The sequence below is a fragment of the Cyprinus carpio genome, chromosome A5 (assembly GCF_018340385.1).
Source record: "Cyprinus carpio isolate SPL01 chromosome A5, ASM1834038v1, whole genome shotgun sequence".
NCBI classification, from domain to species: domain Eukaryota; kingdom Metazoa; phylum Chordata; class Actinopteri; order Cypriniformes; family Cyprinidae; genus Cyprinus; species Cyprinus carpio.
Window position 1 is genome coordinate 14,316,226 of NC_056576.1, and position 27,384 is coordinate 14,343,609.

General features: G+C 36.8%; 3 protein-coding genes across 4 annotated transcripts; all 3 read right to left on the reverse strand.

Moving 5' to 3' along the window:
• Positions 1–265: 265 nt before the first annotated feature.
• Positions 266–4,505, reverse strand: LOC109090043 (eukaryotic translation initiation factor 1A, X-chromosomal-like). Its single transcript, XM_019103902.2, has 7 exons — positions 4,354–4,505; positions 2,857–2,940; positions 2,196–2,299; positions 1,942–1,992; positions 1,780–1,861; positions 1,548–1,639; positions 266–774 (listed from the first exon to the last, which is right to left on the reverse strand). The coding sequence occupies exons 1-7, from the start codon at positions 4,367–4,369 to the stop codon at positions 769–771; spliced, it is 435 nt and encodes a 144-aa protein (XP_018959447.2). The 5' UTR covers positions 4,370–4,505; the 3' UTR covers positions 266–768.
• A 4-nt stretch (positions 4,506–4,509) lies between these two features.
• Positions 4,510–18,029, reverse strand: LOC109090455 (ribosomal protein S6 kinase alpha-3-like). The gene is made up of 22 exons (XM_019104267.2): positions 17,649–18,029; positions 15,675–15,710; positions 12,613–12,729; positions 12,423–12,504; positions 12,218–12,298; positions 11,980–12,059; positions 11,658–11,764; positions 11,408–11,445; positions 11,091–11,233; positions 10,942–11,012; positions 10,780–10,868; positions 10,623–10,687; positions 9,424–9,526; positions 9,205–9,335; positions 8,989–9,114; positions 8,689–8,778; positions 8,436–8,594; positions 6,995–7,156; positions 6,807–6,883; positions 6,543–6,660; positions 6,303–6,443; positions 4,510–6,144 (listed from the first exon to the last, which is right to left on the reverse strand). The coding sequence occupies exons 1-22, from the start codon at positions 17,709–17,711 to the stop codon at positions 6,022–6,024; spliced, it is 2,202 nt and encodes a 733-aa protein (XP_018959812.1). The 5' UTR covers positions 17,712–18,029; the 3' UTR covers positions 4,510–6,021.
• Positions 18,030–19,199: 1,170 nt separating this feature from the next.
• On the reverse strand, positions 19,200–27,040 carry LOC122143707 (pyruvate dehydrogenase E1 component subunit alpha, mitochondrial-like). Of its 2 annotated transcripts, XM_042754299.1 has the most exons (12): positions 26,882–27,040; positions 25,652–25,672; positions 23,321–23,389; positions 22,601–22,774; positions 22,272–22,398; positions 22,063–22,154; positions 21,865–21,957; positions 21,515–21,670; positions 21,348–21,419; positions 21,041–21,108; positions 20,594–20,702; positions 19,200–20,387 (listed from the first exon to the last, which is right to left on the reverse strand). In XM_042754299.1, the coding sequence occupies exons 1-12, from the start codon at positions 26,936–26,938 to the stop codon at positions 20,223–20,225; spliced, it is 1,203 nt and encodes a 400-aa protein (XP_042610233.1). In that variant the 5' UTR covers positions 26,939–27,040; the 3' UTR covers positions 19,200–20,222. The 2 variants fall into 2 exon arrangements, with proteins under 2 accessions (XP_042610233.1, XP_042610237.1); XM_042754303.1 differs by lacking the exon at positions 25,652–25,672.
• Between the last annotated feature and the right edge of the window lie 344 nt (positions 27,041–27,384).

Sequence of the window (27,384 nt, forward strand, 5' to 3'; positions counted from 1 at the left end):
ACCTGCTCTGACAGGGAGCCCAACAGTAGATAAGATCCACTCCAGACAACATTACTGCGTGACCAAACGAAGGTCTAAATATAATTCTACACATGGTCTGAATTAGTGCCTAACCTTATGAAGGTTTTAGTATATTTTTAATCAGAATTTGTAAACCTCTGTAATTGTTAAGTATGTTTTTGAATTTGTATCACTTCATTATCAGGAAACATAAAATATGTTACTGCTACTTCCATTCCGTACAAACTGAGGGGGACAACAACAAAAATAAAAATATATATTTTTATTTCAGGCACAGCAAAGATGCAAATGCAAAGCCTGCAAATGCCATGAGGAAGAGGCAGTTTAAATTGAGAAAATAAAATACAAGGTATAATATGCAAGAAATCAAATTCAGTCCAAACAGATAAAAGGCTCTACTTTTTATTGTAAATTCTGGATTTCTTGGCATTTTAAATTCCACCACATACAGTGGAATACAATATAAATACTTTAAAATCATAACAAAACTATGTAGTCTATGTCGTGTGGTTGTCATTAAATGTGAAAGAGAGCGGTTCGTGTGAAAGCCTGAATGCTCGGAGAAGCCTTGTAGTGAGATTACGTGGTGGAGAGAGAAACAGAAAAGCAATAAGCCTCTGAGTGTTTCTCTGAGGGAGGCTGCAGTAAGATATGTGGCATCAGTTATGCCCAAGTTGCAATTATTCCCCAACAAGGAAATATTCTCTCCCCTCAGTGTAAACAGTATAACCCACCAGCAGTCCTGACTCAGATCTGTGGGAGAGGACAGAAACAAACACATCAAGGTATAGGTTTTCTCAAACACTTCAGCATGTTGTTTTAAACTTAAGAGATGCTTGGGGGACCAGACCAGTCAGACACAGTTAAAACATTGTTTCCTTAAAGTTACTGCGAATGCTTAATAGATCAATAAAGTGTATCTTCACTACCATTCAAAGGTTTGGGGTTAATAAGACTTTTAATGTTTCTTAATGTTGTCAAAGATTCTTATGCTGTATAATGCTACATTCAATTAATCAAAAATGCAGTAAAAACAATAATATTGAAAAATATTATTACAATTTAAAATCAAGCCATTATACCAGTCTTTAGTGTCACACGATCATTCAGAAATCATTCTAATAAGCTGATTTGGTGCTCAAGAAACATTTCCTCTTCTTCTTATTATTATCAATGCTGAAAACAGTTATGTCTCCAAGCAGTTATATTTTTTGTGAAAATCGTGATCAAATTTTTCTGGATTTTATGAAGTAGGAATCTTTTGTAACATTATACATTTCTTTACTGTCACTGTGCAATTTATTGTGTCTTTGCTGAATAGAAGTTTTAATTCTTAATAAAAAATAAAAAAACTAACTCACCCAAACGTTTGAATATTAATGTATATCAGTATTATAGTACTATAGAAATAACTATGCAGGCAATAGAAACTCAAATTCCAGCACTTCGATATTTGTAACTTATAAAAAAAAAAAAAAAAAAAAAAAAAAAAAAAAAAAAAAGTCATAATCAGAATAAACACTTACGTCATCAATGTCCTCTTCATCACTCCCAATATCATCAAACTGAATCTCATCATCGTCTCCAGGTCCAAATGTGTCAGTTTCATTGATTTTAGCTGCAGGAAAGAAACAAGAGTCTTTACTTGCGTACATCTATATCATCTGACACTTGATTTGTTTTAGTACCATGGCATTTCCATAAAACATTTCCAGTAAACAGAAGTCAGAAACTGAGTAAGACCAGTTTGAGACTCACCGTGTTCTGGAAGCTCTCCGTAGGCTTTAAGACTGCGGGCCTCATCTGCATTGTACTTTAAAATGACATCTGCTTTGGTATCCTGTGAAACACATTAAAAAATTCAAAAACTTTTCCTTTCAAAATAAAACATCAATTAATAAAAATAAAAATAAATCATACCTGGTAATCTCTAAGACCAATAAGGACTATGTCAGATGTGTTGATCCAGACCTAAAGGAGAATGACAATGTTTACTTGGGCGAGAAGTCAAAAAAAAGAAAAGAGAAACAAAGATGTCTTGTAGACAAGCAGAAATAAGAGAGGTAAAATTAGTGAAATGATATCAAATTATCTATAACAAACAGCCATAGAAATATGACAGTCATTCAGAGCCATAAACCTACAGATGAGGGTTATAATCAACATTATCATACCTTTTTCCGGAGCTTTCCTCGAATGTGGCAGAGGCGCTTGACCCCATCAAAGCACATGGCCTCTAGCCGTCCATTTCCCAGCATTTTTATCACCTGAGCATATTCTAGCACAAAACAAGGGCAATTTTTGGATAACTGATCTCTTTTATACATATACATATATATACACACACACACTTCAGTTCAAACATTTGGGGTCAATAAGATTTCATGTTTTTGGAAGAACCAATCAAAAATAAAGCAGAAACAGTAATATTATTATAATTTAAAATAAATGTTTTCTATGTTAATATATTATAAATGTAATTTATTCCTTTTATGGCAAAGCTGAATATTCAGCAGACATTACTCCAGTCTTCAGTGTCAAACAATGTTTTAGAAATCATTCTAATATTTGGTGCTCAGGTAACTGGTGTGTTAGATAAGACTGATATACAAAATGTGCAGACCAGTGAGGCACCAGGACCAGGACTGAGAACCACTGATTTAATGCATCCTTGCTGTAAGAAAATTTATTAAAAAAAAAAAAAAAATTATATACAATTATATAAATAAATAAATTGTATATCTTTCTGACCCCAAACCTTTGAGTAAGAGAGATGTTGTGAAAATCCCCATTTATCTGCACATATACAGAGGGCCAACTATTTAAACTACTTACCCTGGCCATCCTCCTTGAAAACCAGCTCTCTCTTCTCTGACTCGTTCTCGTTCTTACCACGCCGCCGATTTTTACCTCCTTTACCTAAAGAAATTAAATAAGGATTCTAAATTATCTTGTATGTAATGAACATATATTAAATCTTCCCATTTATTTCAGTTCCCTCTCTCATCCATGATATCACCTTTTCCAAAAGCTACAATCCATAATTTCAATTAAATTCAAATCAAATGAAAAAGATTAAATCAGACACATGACACACTGTACATTTAGAGGGCTGATAGGGATTAATTTTATCTCTAAATATTCACATTAACTCTATAAAGCCTACAGTATCATAGTTCATGCAAGAATGATGTATTCATTTTGTCTTCTGATTGATAATTTATATATTTTTAGTAAGTAAAAGGCCTTTTAGTATAATTCTAAATACTTCCCCTTCCAGGTTGTGGTACACGTGTCTTTTTGCCATGAAAAGATGAACATTTACTGGACTGAAGCAACTTAAGTTTACTTGATGATCCAGCTACAGGCATTTGAATAACGATAATAATGATAATAATAATAATAATAATAATTTTTTTTTTACTTTTACAGCGCAAGGTTGTTTTGCAAAATTGGGTTTATTTGTACATCTCTCAATGATTTAATAGCATTACTATATTTTTTGCCCCCACAATAATAAATAAATAAATAACTACAGAGCTTTTATCATAAAATTAAGGATTAAATAAGACCTTTTTAACACATATTATGTGATTACATCACAAGCTATCAGTATTTCAGTATTTATTTTGGCCATATAAATAACACCAAATCGCATATTTTTGCTCAGCTTGGGCCTCTGAATATTTTTTTCATCCTCGATATCATATGACCTATCAAAAAGACTGATGTACCAAATATTATACAAAGGATTTTTCATGGGGTTTTTTTTGTTTGTTTGTTTGTTTGTTTTAAAGATTTTGACGGAAGGTCCAATAAACTGTTCCATTTAAAAAAAAAAAAAAAAAAATTATATTATTTCATGTCAGGCTTTAACCTGGTTAATATACCGTAAATTCGCCCGTCATGCAGAATGAAACGACTTTATTTTAACGAATCATTTATCTGAAAGATTTAATTTATTCAGTCATTACCAGTCTGTGGTCATTACACACAAAAGGCAGTTGGTAATATTCTACGATACTGACATGGAAGAGTATAACAAAAGTTTGTCCCTCAGTAAAGATTTGTTCAGTCACCCTTTCTGTGGTTGTATCATTACGCCGGTAATATATATACTGCAGCTCGACCAGCGACTAACTTACCCCTACAAAAGCAACTAACGTTAGCTTAGCGCACGTGAGAGCTCGTGGTTTGACTGAAAGCCTCGCTACCGCTGGTCACGTTACCGCCGCGTTGCTCTCAAAGGCCGGGTGGTTAACGCGAGAGCTGGGCTGAATTCAGCTCCGCTAACAACTGTTTAAACAATAAAGGGGGCTATATTTCCCTTACCTTTATTCTTTGGCATGTTCGGATTACAAATACTGCTGTCTTTGTTCAGTGGTGTTGTATAACAAAGTATTCGAATAAAGAAATGTTAAATTTTTAAGGAGGATGTCAAATAATTTCCCTCTCCCTTTTTCCAAAGACTTCCGCGTGCGCAAAGCATGATTTTGCATAAAAACTTTATTTATATTCTCAAAGACACAATTTCACTGGGTTAGAAATACAAAGCGCCAGAACATGTTCATTGAGGACAATACATTTTCAAGGTTTCGATGATGAGTAACTCAAAAAAAAAAACATAAACCGGTATTGCAAGGTATTTTTTTAAACACAGGAATAAAAACCTGCTCTCCCAAGCACAAATGTGCTGAAAAAAAAAATACATGGCCAGTGATACACAATAGAGGCCAGGAGACCACTAGGACATATTTCTCCCTTGCACTGTGATTATTAATATACAGCAGCAACAATAAAAAAAAAAAAAGAAGAGTTTGACTAATTAATGTAAATTAACTCCAGACCAAGAGGATGTTGCCTGTAGCCAGACTCTCTGTGACCTCACACAGACATACATATACATTAACATAGGAAACAGTTCATCACCCAGTATAAAAATAATACATTCTGAATAATCTTTAAAATTATGATTGAGCAAACTGGAACAATCTTGATTAATATAGCCTGCATATTTCCCTTTGATTTCATGAGGAAAATGAACATCAAGACATACAAAAAGAGGAGTGTTACGAATCACTTAGAGTAAGACAGCAGTATACTGGTCATTCCCAGTAAAATAAAAAAACAAACAAAACACAACCTGCCCTTATATATCCATCTAACATCAGCTCCCATGTAATGTTACCATATCCATTATGAAAGATACAGCATACAAGCTCTGATGATTAGCTCCTATGTGAAAGGTATTGATCTGCTGGAGAGGAAGAAGATTTGAAGGATGAGGTCACTATTTGGATTGCCTTTTTTGCTAATCAAATGCCCTTTAAGACATGTGCATGACAAAGGGATTTTGGACCACTTTGCCCAATTAAAACACAGTATCAACACAAAATACTTGGTTTGTGACTAACACTTTACATGTCTAGGGACATACACTGAGGATTGTACGTTTACTTGCATAGTTCTCTTAGATTTCACAAATGGTTTCAACACTGCAGCATGTTTAAACACCATCTGAAGTTGCACATAGTGGCATTACTGACTGGCAGCTCTTTCTTTTAAAAGGAAATGAGTAAGCCATTTCAGCATGTGAGGTCTGTCTTAAAGAGGATGGGCACAGCTATGATCAGAAAATGAGCAATAATACAGTTCCATGCAGTCACCAGACATGACATTTACCACACAATACAGAAAACAACCTGTGCATCACGGTCTCTTGACATCGTACACTATCTCTACACAGACTGATGGAAATACTTTTATATTTGTATATAGTTCCATATGAAGTACATTTCTAGAGTATTTTCATAAAACGATTGTACATGAATTTAATATTCTCCTAAGAGCTTTCCATAATATTCTACATGATGCAGTGATGATGAATGACAAGAACTTAAAAAAAAAAAGTGTTGCTTTTTTTGGTTTGGGCTACCATTCCATGACGACAGTAGAACAGCTAGACATCTCACAAATTTATGTGGCATTTGTTCTGAATGGTCACAGGGCAGTAGAGGTCAGCTTTTTGACACCACGGCGCTGAGCGAGTGTGGAGCAACCCACCGACTCCAGTACAGGAGAAACATTTCTGTTTAGGGCTGAATAGGTGGCTGCCATTGCTCCCTGAGATAAAAGGGAAAAACATTAATAAGAATATAGTCAAAAATAAGCATTTAGTATTATAATGATAATGCAGGGATGTTGAGATGACAAGGAAACCATGATTCAATTACGGAACCTTTTGTTAGTTTCACATTTGAAACTATTATTGCAAAGCAAACCTTCACTAGATGAGGCGCATCATGGCGGTTGAGTTGGTATTTTGGTAGCTGGTCCTTGTTGACTATCCATGGGTGACGGAGAACTTGAGCAGCGGTCAATCTTTTATGAGGGTCAACATGAAGCATCTTTGATACCAGGTCCTGTCAACAAAAAGGTTTAAAGATTATACATCAAATACTGTACGTAGAACATATAGATTAGGCTAAGGAAGTGTGTTAAACAAAAGGAGAGCCTTCAACCTTAGCCTCAAACGATACGGAATTCCAATATCCACCAGACAGGGAGAATTTCCCACTGCCGATCCGAGCCAGAATCTCTTCAGGCGTATCTTCCGGGCCATTAGCAAATGGAGTGAACCTGAGGAACAGATACGAGTGATGAGTTTTCAAACTGACATGAATATTGTTTTTGAACTAAATCATGCTACATCATCCATACGCAACATTTACGGTATTATGGAAAATGCATGCAGAAAGTCTGACTGGTATTGTGTGTTAATGTACCCTGTAAGCATGGTATAAAGGAGAACTCCAAGACTCCAGATATCACAAGCTGCATCATAGCCTTGCTTCTTCAGGACCTGAGTGGATAACACAAACATAAATTATAAGAGTGTTGAAAATAACTTACAAAAATATATATGATATAATATAATATACTAGACTCTCATCTAAAACAAATCAACAGGTACCTCTGGAGCAACAAAGTTAGCAGTGTAGCATGGTGTCATCAGCAGTCCATTTTCTGCTCTGAGTTGTTTGGCAAAACCAAAATCACAGATCCTGATTGATTCTGGGTTGCCTGATTCATCTACATACAGTATATTACTGGGCTTTAGGTCTCGGTGTACTACCTGCAACCAAAGTTCAATTCAATTCAAGTTTATTTGTATAGCGCTTTTTATGATACAAATCACTGCAAAGCAACTTTACAGAAAATTAAGATTCTACAATATTTAGTAGTCACTTATCAGTGATGACTATCAGTTTATGTGCATATACGGCAGAAATGTTCGGAAAATCAATAAAAGACGTAAACAAACAGACAATTAACACTATTAACAGCAATTATGCAATCAAACTTATAGCAAAATGTGGTAGTTCAAAGTGCCAGTCTATTAACCATAATAAATATACATTATAAACATACAACCCATACAAGTTTTAATGTGTTGTAAAAGTGATGGGGCGTGACTTTTAAAGGATTAGTTCACTTCCAGAATAAACATTTCCTGATTATTTACTCACCCCCATGTCATCCAAGATGTTCATGTATTTCTGTCTTCAGTCGCAAAGAAATTAAGGTTTTTGAGGAAAACATTCCAGGATTTTTCTCCACGTAATGGACTTAAATGGTGGCCAACTGGTTGAAGCTAATCTAACCTGGTTTCAAGCAGTTTCAATGCAGATTCAAAATACTCTTCATGATCCCAGCTGAGGAATAAGGGTCTTATCTAGTGAAACAATTGGTCATTTTACATTTTTTTTTTTTTTAGATGTATATATTTTTTAATCTAAAATGCACATCTTGCACTAGCTCTGCGATGTATGTCCACAAATTCAAGCATTATATAATCACATTGGAAAAATCATGCGAAGTTAGCTCTTCATCTATGTACTCCGGTTCAAAAAGGTAGGGTAGGGTGAAAAATTCCATCTCATTTTCTCCTCCAAGTTCAAAATCGTCCGACATCGTTTTGATCTTATTTAGTAAAGGGCATTTGACTTTTGCATGCTCGCTTTGTAAACACCGGGTTGGTACTTCTGCCTATGTCACACGTGACCTTTCCAATGTGACTCCGTAATGCGTGAAGTCGAGCTTGTGCAAGACGAGCATTTGTGGTTAAAAAGTATATACATTTTTATTTTTTTGTTTAAGAAAATGACCGATCATTTCACTAAATTAGACTGTTATTCCTCAACTGGGATTGTGTAGAGCCCTTTGAAGCTGCGCTGGAACTGCAATTTAGACCTTCAGCCCATTGGCCACCATTGAAGTCCATTATATGGAGAAAAACATGGGGTGAGTAAATGAAATGGTCTAACAGTGTATTTATTTATCCTGGCTAGATTAAATAATAATCAGTAATGTTTGCTGTGTGTGCGCATATGTGTGTCTGAGAATGCTCTTACCCCTTGGATATGCAGATATTCAACAGTCTTTGTAATGGTGTGCAGGACAGCACTGGCCTCTCTCTCAGAGAAAAACTTTTGTCGGAGGATTTTATCCAGTAGTTCTCCACCTTTCATCAACTCAGTGACCAGGTACACCGATCGCCCATCATCGAATACCTATAAACACACAAAGCCTCAGAATAACGGGAGACAACACCTGGGACATTCCAGATATAAGTGATCTACAGGCACACAAACAAACATCACTCACATCTTTCAGAGTGATGATGTTGGGATGTTGTCCATAACGCAGCAGAATCTCAACCTCCTCTGCTGGATCTCTCCTATCCTTACTGATAATCTGCAATCCAATCAGAACAATTGAGACTAAATGCAGCCTCAGGGAATCTTTTACAATTGTACCGCCCCTAAACATTTGAATGTTACTGTATGCATGTTGAAAAACCAATTAATATATTAAAACACCTCTTTTACAACTGACATTGCAATTAGAACTGCCAACACACCTTTCTATAAAACTATAACAACACAGATGTAGAGGTCTATTTACCTTGACTGCATAGTCCATGCCTGTGCTCTTGTGCACACAGCGCTTGCAGATGGAATAGGAACCCACACCAATGTCTTCTTTAACATCATATACATCTGTGAACTGAAGCGCGCTCCGGTGGGGTTGCTGCATAACATACAATCATACACTTTATTCCCATGTGTACTGATGTTGCAGGTGTGAGAGAGGAGGAGTGTGTGAATGGTGCAAGGATACCTGCAGTATGCCGCTCATGTTGAGGTTGCTCTGAATGGGCGACTGGCTCTCCTCTTCTACTCCAGTGGCAACAAAGCTAAACCCTCGGAAGAGCTGATGGGCATTGGCACTTGGAGGCACACCAGGAGAATCTGGGTCAAAATAAAAAGTAAACTGAGTACCAACAGATTGTTGTGATTACAAATGCATCTCCTGAAAGTGAATATTGGCATCAGATACCTCGTGGGGTTTTGGCAGTGAACTCTGAGTCAAAGTAGAATGTGTCATCTGGCCTCTGAATGACTGGTTTAAAGGGAGGAGCCACTTCCTTTCTATATAATTTCTAGAGGGGAAAATAGTGCACTGATATTAAAATTATGGCTGATACTGATAAGCCAATAATTATTTTCATGTTATAACCATTAAATAGCCAATATTGAAATTCTATATTTTGTCTAAATAAATCAAAAATCTAACATTAAAATCGTTTTAAATCCAGGCATCACAACATTATAAAGTACAGTATGAAAACTGGATATTCATTTTGATTTTATTAAATTTTTAATGCCTTAAAGATTAACTTTGTGAACAGTTGATGACAGTAAAGGTAAACTAAATGTAAAAATATAGGAAATACCGAGCGGCAACCTCCCGCTCTCTCTCGTGAAGCCAACAAGGAAGTGACTAAAACTGCAATTCATCGACAGGCCGCTTGAGGCTGGCTGCAAAAGGGAGTCAGTCCCATAGACTCCCCATGTTATAATGCCCAACTTTACAGCAGAAAAAAAAAAACATGTTTACAGCCTGGTTCAAAAAATGATTTTGGTCTATATAGCAAATTTTGCCCTTCATGACAACTGTGAGGGGGTGAATTATTTTATAACTCATCCGTTTAAATTATATTAAGCCTTAAAGTTCTGCATAATTAAGGGCGTGGCCACTTGAGTGACAGGTGGATTGCGACTGCTGACACTGCCGTCGAGCTAGGAGGGCGTGGCTTCAGCAACAAGCTCCCGCCTTTTTGCCCATTTTCGATTATCCGGGAGAGTCACGCTGCCAAGATGGCGACTGCCCGCTCTGCACACTTTGAGCTTCAAAACCGCTCTTGAGGAGTCTACGGGTGACATCACGGACACTACGTCCATGTTTTTATACAGTCTATGGGAAATACACATGCACAATTAGATATCCAAATCTGGCTAAAATCTAACCAATATCGACTGAGACGGATAGATGAAAAAGCCTCTAACCATAGGGGCAGCATGAGGATGATTAGATGATTTTTTATTTTTGGACTCATTATATATGCGATTCATACACTTTTCTTAAAAACTTTCATCAATAGAAGAAAAAACCTCTAATCTTAAGAGCGACATGATGATTAGATGACTTTATTTTGTCTCATTTCTGTGATTCATACATTTTTCTTAAAAACTTACATTCCAGTCAATTTTGGTGAAGAATGAATGTCTTTTGATCTCTTCTACTCCATCAGGCCCGGCTCCTGAAATTCCAACCCCAACATTCAATGAACAGACTCAAATTCACCAAATTCAACCTGTTCCGGAATCCTAGTTGAAAATGAGCTTTCCTCACCTAAGCGGTTGCCGGGATTCCTCTTGAACAGATTGCGGAGCAGAGATTGGGCCTCTGGGCTAAGAAACTGGGGCATGCCCAGCTTTGCCCTGGAGACACAGAAACCAATGTCAGTGCAAAGACTCAGTTATAAAGATCAGTATTTTGAGTATTTTGACTCACTTTAAGATCATTGTCATGGTCTCCTTTCGATCTTTCCCTTGGAACGGAAGCGTTCCAGTCAGCATTTCAAACTGACGAGGCAGAAATACATAATCACTGCACTGTAACACAAATATTACAATATACAAATATTATGTTAACACTCTTACCATTAGCACACCGTAGGACCACCAATCAGCACTGTGAGTGTGGCCTCTGCGGTTTACAACCTCTGGAGCCATATATTCCACCGTACCGCAGAACGAATATGCCTTGTTCTCATGATCAGCGGACTCTTTACTCAACCCAAAGTCTAAAAACACAAAGACACAACAAATCTAATCCATACTAACACCTATCATTGTGAGATTCTCACAAAATATTCAAAAAGACAGTCATGTCTTTGAGAATAAATCTGAAACTACAATTTGAGTTCATTCAAGATTGTTACATACCATGTTATCATTATTAGTGAGAAAACACATACCTGTAAGTTTGATGTGTCCATCATTATCCAAAAGAATACTGAAAGAGATTCAAATTAAGTTCGCTTATCAAAAGGTGCACTGCACTGGGTTAGTCAAAGTGTGATTATTATCGAATATGTAGAAAATCAGTTAAAATATGTTTTACTAGTAACTAATGTGTTCTCAAAGATGTAGTTACTATGCACTTTGCTGTTGTACTTTGACCCAAGACACCTCACATTTGACTTAATACGTGGGTGAGAAGCATACTTTTCTGGTTTGAGATCTCTGTAGATGATTCCCAGTCCATGTAAATGGTCCAAGGCCAAAGCCAGCTCTGCAAGGTAGAACTTTACATCTTCCTCTGTAAACATCACCTACATAAAGACATGAAAGAGAAGTAAAAGAATTAACTGAACTTCATCTATTCTTACACAAGAATAAATAACATTTGTAATATATATATATAATTAGAAAACAGTTGTTTTAAATTGTAATAATATTTCACAGTATTAATGCTTTTGCTGTAGGTTTGTTTAAATAAATGCAGCCTTGGTGAGCATTAGAGACTGTCCTTAGACACGTTGTTCACCTCTTTGGACAGGCGAGTGAAGAGATCTCCTCCTCTGAGAAAGTCCAGAATCAGGTAGAGTTTGCCTTCTGTCTGAAACGCTGAGGAATTAAAATGAAAGATTCAAGATCTGTAACAAAGGTACTTAAATTTAATTAGTAAAATAAGAAGTTGTACTGTAAGTTCAATTAAAGTTCAAGCAAAGTGCACAACCATGAAGTGTAAGCATCTGATTGGTGATGGGATGTCAATAACTCACCATAGTGCAGTTTAACAATAAAAGGATGATTGACCTCAACTAGGATGTCTCTCTCCATCTTTGTACGCACTCGATCTCGTACTGAAATCACACACACCCAAACAAAACAAACATTAGAAATCCCCTTAAAAGTTCAATAATAATGCACTGGCAGCTAATTTTTTTTAAGAAAATGCCAACACATAAAACAACATACAAAACACACCTTTCAGTGTAGCTTTCTTTAGCACTTTCATAGCATAGAGCTGTCCTGCATCGGGCCCAGTTATCTTCCTGACAAGGAACACCTGCAGAAACACAAACCGTTATGTATTAAAAACCAACAGAATGATGCTTCTGCATGTAAACACAATAATAAAACCTAAAACTAATGTTCTCATATCTGAGCAGCTCACCTTGCCAAAAGAGCCCTGGCCCAGCACCTTGCAGAGTTCAAACTGTCGTGTGTCTGCTTTTTCTGAGCCTTCCTTGACAAGGTGAGTGATGCTGATTTCCTTGACCGAGCCTTCATCCTATGAAGGAGACATACGATGTATGAGGATGCTTGTGTCATCAACAAAACATGCAATACAACACCAAACCAGCATTCACAGAACACGTCTCTTCTTCTGTCCTTTTAAAAACAGTCATCACAGCAGTGTAACTTTAAAAAAAAATCAATACAAAAAACAATTGTCAAAACACTCCATCACTTCAACACATCATGCCCAATAAATTCTGAGAGTCAAGCAAACACACACACACACACAATGAGAGAGGATGTTAAAGTGAAGCCTGGATAGCTGATGTCTCTGCAGAGGAGCAGTGTGCCAAAACCTGCAGGAGGAGAGAGAGAATAAACACCACAAACAAGCAGCAGAGGGTTTAAACCAAACCCATCTGACTAACTGAATAAATAACAGACCGAATACCCACATCTGAGCAGAAGATGAGAGTAAAAGTGCTGTAAGGATCATCCGACTCTGAATGCTAAAATAATAATTAATGATAATATGTATTAGATAGAGCTAAGAGTTCAAAACTCAAACTCATCTCATTTATCTCCTCCTCCTTCCCCTACCGCTCTCTCTCTCTTAACATACAGTTGAATGGAAAACAGGGTGGTAGTGACTTAAAATCTAGTCATACAAACTAGATTTCATAAATAAATCACACACACCAGTCTGTCAACATGAATAAGACTGAATGGTGGATGATATCTGATATTCTATTGATGGTGGAAAAAGACCACATACGTCAATATCCACCACAGAAAATAGGCAGAATAGTTAGATGCTCATGAAAAGACAGACAATGCCATTTGTTTCATAAACATGGAAGTCAAACAAGGTAGTTTTATTGAGAGTATAAGGATAAACTCTGTTAGCTGTTAATACATCATGCATGTTAGCATGGCTGTAACACTGTATTGACCAATCAGCATCAAGGACAAGAATTATCCATTTCCAGATTTTCCTGTGCCATACAAGCGGGCACAGCGCTTGTGAAGTGGAATTTAGGTGTTTTTGCTGCTCAAAGGTTGCATGAATGCATTTACACAGCCATATATAACTGTTTAATTTGATACTGAGGTGCGGCACAATGCGGCATTTTATTTTTACAGTGAATTAGAGCAAGAACAGAGCAGCCTCGACTTGCCTGTGTAAAGATGCATTAATTAGATGGAGATTTATATGGAACTTGTCATTGTATTTGGGGAAGTCGTGGCCTAACGGTTAGAGTGTTGGACTTGCAATCCAAGGGTTGTAAGTTCGAGTCTCGGGGGCCGGCAGGAATTGTAGGTGGGGGGAGTGAATGTACAGCGCTCTATCCACCTTCGTACCACGACTGAGGTGCCCTTGAGCAAAGCATAAATGGCTGCCCACTGCTCCAGGTGTGTGTTCACGGTGTGTGTGTGTTCACTGCGGTGTGTGTGCACTTTAGATGGGTTACAAGCAGAGCACGAATTCCGAGTATGGGTCACCATACTTGGCTGTATGTCACGTCACTTGTATTTAACTCAAATATCAAAAGTTGTGCATTTTTCTCACATAATACATGCAAAATTAAATACTAAGTCCTATGTATCTTATAATTATCTCACAACCACAACAAAGGGTTCGTGTAAAAATGTACTTAAATAATGGTGCAGAAGCCTCTGCAAATGAATCTAAAACTCAACTGATGAATTCTGACTTAAATTCTAGAAGTTTCAGAGTAGATGAGGTGACTGAGGGGGGCCTGTCATGAGAAAGAGGAGTCTGACAGGGTGCTGGCAGACCTCGGGGGAGATTATTACTGAAGCATGACCAAGGATGATGACTGAGGGACACCTCACAACAGGAACAGGAAGTGAACGTGGGTGTTACACACGCAATGTGAAGATCTTGACTCTTAATAACTACTTCCCAGATACAATGGGACAAGCCTAAAAACACACTACTGTTCAAAAGTTTGGGGTGGGACAAGCCTAAAAACACACTACTGTTCAAAAGTTTGGGGTTTTTTTTAGTAGAGACAATGTAAAGACTTTAACATTGTTACAAAATTTTTTTTTTAAATAAATGCTGTTCTTTTGAACTTTCTATCATCAAAGAATCCTGAAAAGAAAAATGTATCACGGTTTTTAATGCATAACTGTTTTTAACACTGATGATAATAATAAGAAATGTGTATCTGTATCACCAAATTAACATATTAGAATGATTTCTGAAAGATCATGTGACACCGAAGACTGGAGTAACGGCTGCAGAAAATTAAGTTTTGCATCACAGAAATAAATTACATTTTAAAATATATTCAAATACAAAAGAGTTCTTTTAAATTATAATAATATTTAACATTATTACTGTTTAACTGCATTTTTAAATCTAATATGCATCTAATCTAATCCATCAAAAAAATGGAGCCTTGGTTAAAATAAGAGTATTATTTTTAAAAAAAAAATCTTACCAACCCAAAACTTTTAAATGTTAGTGTGTCTATATATATATATATATATATATATATATATGTGTGTGTGTGTGTGTGTGTGTGTGTGTGTGTGTGTGTGTGTAGTGATGTTAGTGTGTCTATATATATATAAATGATCTCTGATAGCTTTCAGAAAGGTTTGGTGGAAAATAAAGCTCTGCTTGAAGTGAATGCTTAACTTCCTCTTCTCCTACTGGCGGCTTGCCATGTCACTCATCCAACAGGAAACCAATAAAACCAGGCTGTGCTCTGAGACAGGAAATGTGATGTTAAAAGCCGACTTGCTTACATAGGAAACACATCTTTCAATTGAAAGACAGAGGGGCATTGCATTAGATCAAATTCTCCTTAAGCAGTGAACGAAGAGCTTGTTTGATGAACTGCTAGAAACCTATATAAACTTCAACTGGTGTACTTGAACCTGTCAACATAATTTGGCTCTGTTTGACAGACATATTCTGTAAACACACACCCACAATACATATATACACAGTCTTAAACTTACTTGAACAGAAACATCATCATCCACCATGGAGTCATCCTATTAAACAGGAAAAATATGATGTTATTACCATAAAACAGAGTACAACATATTACGTCATGTTAGTATTACAACAGCATTTGCAAGGGCTATGATAACAACATGTCAATAATAACCAAAAAACATAAAGTGTAAATGTAAAGTGCTCTTCACAGCAGTGTGGAAGATTGTTGCTTACATACAGTCACAGACTAAGTGTTTATTTATAGGTCCACACATAAACAGGGAACTAAAAGAAAGCAACGTAGGATGGATATTTTCGGACCACGGGATTAGCCAGGATCAAAGGGAAGTTAATTAGGGAAAGAGTATGACAGGATAGTGCGCTAACAGTGTAAGAGAGACAACACCAGTTACTATTTAGAAACTCAGATGATATATTCATCCTAAAGGCAACAGCACGTGTAATCATCCACTGGAGTAAGCATAGGTTTAGAGCCATACTGAAAGTTACATAATCATAATAATATATAGTTTATGGATCATCACTAGAGTGATTTGAAAACCATTAGATCATTTGGTTCTGATATATTTAATACACAAATTGTATATTTTTTCATGACATATCTGTTTATTACACAAGTAGTTTTAGAATTTAATCTACTCTCTTTTTAAAGTTGAATAGAACTCTGCACTGTACATTTTTCAATACTCTGAATATTCATACAGTATGCACACTACTGTTCAAAAGTTTGGGGTGGTACGATTTATAAAATGTTTTTTTAAAAGAAGTCTATTAAGGCTGCATTATTACAGTAAAAGCGGTAATATGGTAAATTATTATTACAATGATTGCTTACCATTTGAATAGATTTTAAAATGTAATTTACTCCTGTGATGACAAAGCCGAATTTTCAGCAGCCATTACTCTAGTCTTCAGGGCCAGAAAGCATTTTAATATGCTGATTTGGATAATATGCACAATTCTATGTATTTTAATTTAGGATTAGTAGGGTCATTTAATTAAATGCTATATTTAATATCTCATTCAGATAATTTCACAGTAAAAAGGGGGAAAAAATATTAAAATGTAATCCACAGACTAAATCTGAACACAGACGGAAACATACAAGCCTGCAGGGAAAATAATGAAAGTCTAATTTGATCAAATTACGAAGAGCGCATAACAGCCAGCACAGGTCCAGAATGCAAAAATGCAGTTGTTTCATAATCTTCATAATCATAAACACACTGGCCTTGACTCAAAACCTAATGGGCCGTCTCCCTACATACACAGTATTTGGGGGTATCATAAACTTATATTTTTCACATTTATGGCATTTTTATGGCACCCAAAAATGCTGTTTATGTATGTTGAGAGCTCACTGGGTTTTAAGAAAATGCCTGTCAGTCAGTCTATAAGAAGTTAGTTCCCCACACTGTGGTTATTACCCAATCCGTACTTAAGAAAAACTTCAACCAGCTACAAAAAGCAAGCAAGTGTCCATTTTAAGTAACAAAGAACGAGTAAACTTTCATCGAACAGACACACACACACACACACACACACACACACACACACACACACACACACACACACACACTGGGCTTGTCTGGTCAAGTCTTGCTTCGACGGTTTACACATTCTCCAGCTTTACCAAGTAACTTAACTACACACTTTCGTCCAATGAGATGTCTAAGTTAACATTTAAAAGAAACACGTCATATCGCTTTTAATACTTCGTTGCATTTTAATGTCGACTTACAACTATGAAGCACGCGCTTTTATGTATTCAAGTCATGAGTTTGAAAAGTAGCGAAACTCAAAAGCGCAAATACAACGTTTGCAAATTGTATACTAACGTTAGTAGGCTAGTCCAAGTATGCACTTCAAGACTGTTCGCTGACATTCTTCCGTGAAACGAAGTATCGGATTAGATGTTACCACACACAATCACCTCGTAACGACACTCCTTGATCAAACGTAACATAACCTACCTCATTCTCCACATGCCCCACCGGCAACTTCTGCCAGGGGTCTGCAAACTGCGCCAGCGGCATCTTCGAGTCCCGATCTCTAACTTACGATCAACCACCGTGAAGTGATTTGACGCTGTCAGTCACTGTAAAGTTACACTAAAACTGTCCCACAACGAGGATGGTCCCTAACTGATGCGTAAATAAAAGAAGAATTCAATTCAGTTGCCTTCTGGGTAGCTTTTTACTTCTAAAGAGTCCGGTTCCTCTTTAAAAAAAAATTTCAAAAGATGTTTTTAACAGCAGAGTAGTACACTTCCGTTTTCGCTCAACATGGCGTCGTCGCCCCGTTCGTTCGTTCACCTGTCTGTCAGAACGAGGCTGGAGGAAACGTCACCACGCGTCATAGAGAGCGAGGGATACTGTGGCCACCCACTGGTACATGGGTCCTCCTCATGTAGTTCAATTTGGTCAAGTAGTGATATAATGAGATATTAAATGTATTTTTCACATCGCCTATTCAGTCTTTATCATCTCTGCTGCTTTTTGCACAAGGCAGTCTGAATCACTGGAGGGTCCTCGGTCGGTTTATGTAGAACATAAATCCTTTGATCAGCAAATCTGTTTAAATCTCTTCTCCTTGCGTAGCATCCGCATGTTTTCATCTATTAAGTCCTCTATAAGAAACACACACACACGTGGCATTTTTAATAAAGTGCACAAGCAAAAATAAATAAAAAAATAAATAAATAAACTGCAGATGGAGGGAAATCACAACAGCACAGCTACACTCATCCAGCAGTGGCCTGCCAGAGGGCTTAGAAAAAAAAAAAGCTGATTTGAGGATTGTGCTTTAATCCTACAAATAAAGAGTTATTTTCTTGCTCACGTCACGTTTTAGGGAAATATTTAATTAATTGTTATGGTCCCCTCAGTATTAATCGCTGCTTGAGCTCCCCAATCTATGCAGTCTTTAACCTTGTAAAGCCTAACATACAATAATAATAGTAAGAAAGAAAACTTTTTTCATTGAGGAGTTTAATGAACGTTTAGACATATGCATTTAAAAATAGTTTGCATATGTTTTATGTTTTGTTTCATATTTGATACATACATACATGGAGCAGATATTGTGGGACTTAAGGTTGTGGAGCTTGGAAGATGTGATACATTTTAACATATGTGTTAAAAACATAAAAAAAAAAAAAAAGAACGATGTATAGATAATCAAGTAAACTCAAGCTGCTTCAGACCAGTAAGTACTCATCTTGAAATATTAATAACTATGTAAGAGCTATTTTTTAGCTTGTTTATTTTAATAATAATAAAAAAGCTTTACATGTTTAACAAAGGATATGAAGGTGGACATTTATAGAATTATACTAAAAGGCCTTACTTTAAAAGTATAACCTATCAATCAGACGTCAGAAGGTATGTAGTAGATTGTGTAAAGCAGGTTTTTCAACATGTTTTCAACCATGTATCAAATATGAAAGGCTTTATAGGGTTAAGGAATGTATGGCCCTTTAAGAAAATTTAGAACAACATAAAGGCATCTACATACAACAAAAGTTTGTATTTGAAACATTTATTTGTTGTTGTATGGTATAAAGACCTCATTGGATGACACATACATTGCCTGATCTTGTTGACTCATCCTGGTCAATACAGCATAACGTTTTAAGCTGTGACCCCGATGCCCCCTTTAACATCTCAACAGCATCCTAACATATATTGCAACAATTGTTACTTTCCCAATTATCAGAGATTTCAAACAAAAATTCTATTAAAACAACCATTAATACACTGGAATTGCCAAATTTGAAGTTTTATCCCCAGTAACATTGTTTGTAACAAAAGCAATTTTTTCTCATAACATATACATGACAACAAAAACCCAGTTTTAAATAAAAGTTCAAAGGTGAAAGGGTAAGCATCTATGAACCTTTTCCCATTCTAAAGCAACATTTTAAGCTGTTTAATTTCAATCTTATTCATCTTGGTTTTCATTTGCATTTTTTGTTGAAACACTCAAACACTTGATTGAGTTGGCAGAGTGTTAAGAAACAACCGTAATTAAATATCCTATTTTAAATTCCATAAATATCACACCAACTTTTTGTAATATGGCCACAGATGCACAATTTATAAATGTTAATAAACATTTCCCTTTAAATATTTAGTCAAATTAGAACTGCAAAATGGTTGCATTTCACAGACACTTCAGTCAAAACACACTCCTGTTGATGTTTAAAGTGAGAGGTGTGTGTGTGTGTGTGTGTGTGTGTGTGCACACATATTACATTATTTAATTATATGATATATATTTCCAGTATATGATGAAAAAATATCTAGGTTTTAAAATTTATAGTGAGGGTCGGTATTGTAGTTGATGAAGACAACAAGAAAACAAGCCAATGATAAAATGTGAAATGAGGCAACTTATCACAATGTGGCTGAGAGATTTGGCTGAGTTTCCTAATAACTGTCTATGAAATCTATAGCCACATCGGAGGAGATCATATTTTTCTGTGCGCTTCAACAGTAGAGGATCAACTGGAAGAGGAGGGGACTTGGGATGGTAAGGAAGGCGATTTAGCTGACAGACTTGAGCTTGGTCCAGGGGTTGGTGCCACGCACTTCCATAGGAGGGTCATTGTAGAAGATGTGGTTGCAAAGATCATCCAGTGGAGGCTCAGGGTCTGTGGTGGCAAACTGAGCGGCATCTTCAATCTCCTTCCTTACCTCGACATCAATCTCCTGTAAAAGGTGTCAGTGTTTAGTGTAACTGCAGAAATGTCCATCTTCCAGCACGAAGAACTCACATTCCTCAGTATAACCGAGTAATCCCTATCCTTGTACACCAGTGTGACTGACTCAGAAAATTCACACTCAAGTCCAACTGTGACTGTCTCAATGACTGTGTCCTACTCCAGTCTGTCTCTAGTAAGTATGTGCAGTCTCACCTTAAGCTCCTCCACGCTGGCCATGTTGTTGCTCAGCATGCGATCCTTCAGCATCGAGATGGGGTCACTCTTGCTGCGCACCTCCTGGATCTCCTCACGTGTGCGGTAACTATGAGAACAATTTATAAGAAGAACAAACGCTGTCACATATGGGGAGGAGCACTAATAGAAAATAACATTAGGTATATAGAAAAACAATCAGGAGCAGTTTTACTGAGGTTCAGTAATAGTAAGTAGAGCTATGCGAATTACACCTTTGTTTTTTTTTTTAGTTTTTAAGAAATTTATATTTTTATTCAGTAAGGACAGATCAAATGTATCAAAAGTTACAGTAAAAACATTTATAATGTATCAAAAGATGTCTATTCAAAATAATTTAGAATTTTCTGTACCATCTTTTTCACAAATTATGAAAAATTATGGTTGAGATTATATAAAATATATTACCTGACTCCTGGGTCACTCATGCTGTGTCCATGGTAACGGTAGGTCTGCAGCTCCATCAGAATGGGACCCTATGAATATAAATTTCAGGTGTTTTATTATTGCTACATAACTGCTTGCATCCTATGAACATATCTGCAAACAGAAAACTAAATTTTATAAGAAGTGTAACAATTATATGTTGTCACTGTGGAATTGCCCATATAAATACTGTGCATGAAACACATCTTCAAATATCATAGTTTCCCAACAGAGCTAATAATATTTTTTTCCATCCCTACAATTTGACATCACTCGAACCAGAGCTCACCTTTCCTGATCTGCAGTGTTCAGCAGCAAATTTGGTGGCCTCCCTCACACAAAGAACATCCATGCCATCCAACTACAATGCCAGAGAAAGGGTGAGAGGATATTCTTACATAAAGAGTAAATTCAGACACGAGTAAAAGACGGCGAAGTGTCCATCCTGCATCATACCCTCAATCCAGGGATGAAATCGCCTCTCTTGTAGTAGTCAGTACTAGCAGCTGCTCTCTCCACAGAAGTACCCATGCCATATTTGTTATTCTCGCAAATGAAGATGCAAGGCAGCTTCCACAGAGATGCCATATTATATGTCTCAAAGATCTGACCCTGCAGAAACAGTGCAAAAGCATGTGTGAAACCTCCCTGTACATCCACTGCTATAGACCCATCATAATGCACAAGTTAGAAGGTAAGGTAAAGCAGTACATGGACAGCACAGAAGACATATTTGTGTGAAATGTTATTGCGATGTCATTAGGATTCGCAGCAGGTGAACACTCGACTCTTGCGTAGTGACTTGCCTGATTTGCAGCACCATCACCATAGAGACAGACACAAATCTCATTGTTGCCCAGGTATTTGCAGGCCAACGCTACACCTGCCCCAAGAGGCACCTGGGATACACATGTGTGAAATAAGAATAGTTATTTTTAATACTTAATCAGTATTGATACCAGCTCTCTATTCATAAGGGACTCCAGTCGATTCATTTAAAGTACCTGAGCTCCCACAATTCCGTTTCCTCCATAAAAATGTTTAGTGTACATATGCATAGACCCTCCCTTTCCTTTAGCAATACCTCCTCTACGGCCTGATGGAGAAATAGAGACACATAGAAGAGGGATAGAATAAACAAATAAATTAAAAATAACAAGAGATAAATTTGTAAGAGATCACAACTTTAAACTATCGGTTTAGTTGTTCTCACCTGTGAGCTCTGCCATGATCTCACGAACGGTGCCCCCTCTAGTGAGAGTGTAACCGTGAGCACGATACGCTGTGATAAGATGATCTGATAGATTAATACCTGTCTCAATACCGACTGCACACGCTTCCTGTTAGGGGACACAATGTGTTACTGTCTCCACCAAGTTGTCAACATTTGAACCAATTACAGATGACATTTGCAACCATGTGAATCAAAACATATAATAATATTAAATTTGACTTTTACACTGGCAAAAGTCAGTGCTAAGAGTCTCTGATAATCTTCTGCTTGTAAAAATGATGTCTGTGTTTGCGGAGTGCATGTGGCACCTGTCCATCATAAAGGTGACAGAAGCCCCTGATGATCTTCTGCTTGTAGAGCTGATCGGCTTTGAGCTCCATACGTCTTATGGTCTGCATTGTGCGGTAGTACTGAAGCCCCTCCTCTCTTGTAAGCACGGCCTGCAGTGGTGGGCCCTCCTCCAGCTTGTGCAAGTCACATTTCCCAAAAAATAAATAAAAAGCTTTCAAATGCATTAAGATACAGTAAAATACACAGTACAAACGTTCAAAAGCTTGGGGTCAGTAATATTTTTACTGTTTTTGAAGTCTGAAATCTGCTCACATAGGTTGCTTTTTTTTTTATCAGAAATAAAGTAAAACAGTAATATTGTGAAATATTATAACAGTTCAAAATGAAAGTTTTCTATTTTAATATATTTTAAAATGTAATAATTCCTGTGATAGAAAAGCTGAATTTTTTTAGAAGGCATTACTCCAGTCTTCAGTGTCACATGAGACTTTAGAAATCATTCTAATATGCTCATTTTGTACTCAAAAAAATATTTAGTATCAGGGTTGAAAGCAGTTGTGCTGCTTAATATTTTTATGGAAACTGATACATTTTATATTAATTTTTTTCAAACCAGAAATTTCTTAAAAAAAGAAAAAATTACAAAGTCAGACTTCAAAACTTTTGAACGGTAGTGTATACGCACTAAAATATATATTACATATTAAATTAAATAACTGCTGATCTGATAAACTCACCTTAATATCAAAGGTGGCCTGAGGGGTAAAGTCTGCATAGGTCCTGGCAGATACCACCACTCTTGCACCCTACGAAACATAAAAAATAATGGAAAATACATTTAAAAATTCCTCTACTGAGAAAACGAATGAAGATGGTTAAAAAAAATAGCAGTCACATGGAAACACAGACACACACACACAGATCTGACAGGAACCGAGATGTTAATAACCCCTGTCAAAAGCACTCTGTCAGGAAGCAAGAATGAAATATATCTGTAATAATCCGACGTACATAACCAATGCAATTTTACCCAACAACTACATCAACAAACCTGCAATCTACTACCAATATATCAACACTCAGGCCTAGATGTGAAAAACGGACACAGTGCATGCTATCATCTACACTGACTTTGCACATCTCTTTGATTATAGGGTTGGATGTAGAAAACTGAAACATCACAAGGAATCCATCCACAATCAGATGTGGGACCAACATGCTGAGCACTTTAACATATCTTTTGCTTCAGGTGTGTAACAGTAACAAAGAAAGAATAAAGTTTGTAGAAGAAAAATCTGTTTAGTGATTGAAGAGTCATTGTCCGAAGCATTGTGAGAAATCAAGCGCTCTGGGTAAAGTGGAAGGGGCATGCAATACTCCATAAGGAGGGTTAAAATGATGTTAATATATATGAAAGAGGAAGTGTATTTTAATATAGGGGCTGCCAGTACTCACAGCAAGCTGTGGCTCTGGTAAGGGAGTCTCTTCAGCCTGGCTGTGTGTGATCTCTGGGAAGGAATTATCAAGGCCCAGGAGGCTCCCGGCTGGTGGGGGACAACTGGAGGCAAGGGGGTCTGTGCTGGTTAGTGTAAAACTGCTGTTAGCTACTGCAGGGGTTAACTGTGCTGGACTGGGGGATGGGTTAATAATAGGAGACTTAACTGTAATTAGGGCAGGTGATGGAGGAACATCTATAATGGGACTGATGATCTTTTCAAATGTAGGGTTTTCTCTTTCTGTAACCAGAGTAAACATGCTTAATTTTTCTGAGGTGGATGAACCACTGGTCATCACTGGTTCCACATAACTTTCTCCCTGAGCTATAGCCTCTGAGGAAACAACATCTGTCAGAGGTCTGTTGCGTGGTCCCGAGTCTCCTGAAGACTGGCCACTGCTGGTGTGTCCTAAAGCTTTATATTCTACAGGAGCGTTTAAAGGTATCTGTGTTAATGGAATGGAAACTGAAGGGCTGTGGGGTTGTTTATCTTTTAAGCATTTAGGGGGGTCGGGATCATGGTCATGTGGAGCGGTCAAATTAGCATATTCGCTCTGGACCGCCAGGAGCTGCAGAACGGCCCGGAGAGTGGAGGACTGTAAAAAGAAGGGCATAGGTCACTCCAGAGGGTCAGATTTAGAAGGCCATAAAAAGGGAAAGTTTAAAGGAGCAAGACCAATAAAAATCTAATCTATGCTAACCTACACTAAGCTACTCACAAGCAATAATCAACTGTTGATGGCTACCGGCCAGATAACATTCAAATGGTCAAAATGGCTGATGTTGTTACTGATATCTAGACAGCAGAGTGCCCGATAATCAACATAATGCTGATATCCATACATCAAATTTAATAATGAGAATTAAGAATTTATTCCTGAAACATTTTTGCAATATTTACTCAGAATTAACTTAAAATTGTATCCATTGATAAAGCTGTTGTCAACTGTCAGAACTGATACGGACATCTTTGTTAATCACATGGACACATAATATTGGCCAAATCATATCTCAAATTCAAATACCAAAAAGCCTCAATAGATCTCAAACAGGTTTTTCCTATAAAAAACATTCTAAAACCACCAGAGGAAAAATGGTGCTTGTTCATGACAAAACTGAGAGTGCTTTTAACATACATATGTCCCTCTGTGTGTGTGTGCGTGTGTGTCTGTCTGTGTGTGTGTGTGGTGTGTGTGTGTGAGTGTGTGTGAGAGAGATTTAAAGGAAGATGTGAGAAGTAGTAATTGATCTGGGCAAATAGAGCAGAATTATTTCCCTCAAACCCACAACACGGCAAACTAAAACCAGCACAATATTTGAGAAATAAGTAAAAAGCATGTAGCAGAAGCATGTTTAATGTCAAAACCAGTGATTGGAAACTCAGTGAGGAAGAGAGTATGATCTAAAAATCATAAGTGAGGAAGAAAGTCTTTGTAGTTAAATAATCTCAAGCAAAAATAATGATCTTAATGTTCATATCCACAGAAAAAATAAAAAACTGAAAAGAAAAAAAAACAGCAGATGGCACAGATGTCATGTCAATAAGCCCATTTCTAAAACTACCATCTCTTACCTCTGATACAAGTTCGGCTCCCTTAAAGGCAGCCCATGGAACGGTAAAAAAATGATATTGAAAGAGAAAGAGAGAGAGAGAGAGAGAGAGAGAGAGAGATATGAGAATTAGTAAAGAGAAAGAGATTGCGAGAGGATGCAACAGAAGATGAGAAGAGAATCATATTCATGAATAGAAACATGCTTGTCTTGTTCTGCAAAATTTAATTAATTTTATTGTGCCAAAAAATCTTATATTATTAGACTTAAGGTCACAGTTAGAGGGGGAAAAATGACTCTCTGATTAGAGATATGAACTCTAAAATCGTGACTTGTAATATGACATCTAGGGTAAGACATCAAAATATTCCTTTCTTGTTTTGTTAAATTTTTAGACCAATGTATTTGGCTCAAAAACAAGAAAAAAACGTTTACATATCAAACTATGGCAATAGAGCATAGAAATGTATAATAGAAAAGCAATTAAAAATCAAAAATTAAAAATCAATAAAAATTAAATTAGTGCATTTTTAAAGTGTCTTTAAAGTGTGTTATAATATGGTTAGGAAAAATATGCCCCTAAAAATTAATTTAAGAAATATTACTTTTTTTAATAATAATAACAACAACAATATTTCTTATTTTTATATATTTTCGACACTAGGGCTTGACAAGGACTGAGTGGCATTAAACTATTAATACTTAACTATTAGAAACAGACTAAAACGTTGCTGTCCACTAAATGTTGCATAAAAACCATCTGGACATTTGCCACTGGTCAGTAAATATGATGAAAGACAGACTGCGTCTCTCACTGAGGTCACCTTTTATTTCTGACAGAGAATTAAGGCAACCAGCTACTATTTAAACCAAAGGTTTTGTGAACAGTACATTGTTTCTGATTTGTTACAGTGTTTTATTATAGGTTATTTCAGTGACAGATCGTTGATACGTCACCCTCCCGGTGCATTTTAGCTAGCTAGCCAAGCTAAATCACTTTAAACAAACAGTAAAAAATCTGATTATATTTATATCACTAATAAAAAGAAATGCTACGTTGGTTGACGTGAAATAACCAGCACCAACATGAGAATTAAACAGCAATGTGTCTCTAGAAGGGTGTCAGCCGGGCCTTGCGCACCCTGCAAGGTCAACATCGCATGACTGCGCTGTATTAGCCATCAAAACATTCGTACATTTGCTTTACTAAGCAAAGCGGCAGATTTTATGAATCAAAAGATAAAATACTTACGTTCCTGCTGGCGCTGCCCCTCAGAACGTTAGATATTATGGTTAGCATTTTTCGCATACTATTATCCCACAGCTAACCAGAAACAGATCTTCTTCGGTCCTCCTCTCACACAAATCAGCCCAGCGTCAGCGGACGAGGTTTACACCCGCTGCAGGTTCGCTGCACATCCCGTTGAAAATACTGCCTCCTGCTGGCCAGAGCCCACACTACACTAGCGTTTCTCAGGCGTGTCCCTGGGGTGCCATCGAGGACCTCAAATGTAGTATTCTGCTCTCAGGTTTTTTTTTTTTTTTTTTTTTTTACAATTTGTAAAGCAAGTACCTTGATTGACAAACAATGCCCACTTACTGGTGTAACACAAATAATTAAATTGAAAAAACGTTTAACGTATCCAGTTATTCAATATTTTGGCTGGACACAATAAAATGTGAGTGAAGGGGGGACTTTCTTGCTTATTTCTCTTGCATTTTTATTTTTCACATCTTTTTTTTTTAAATGCAGTA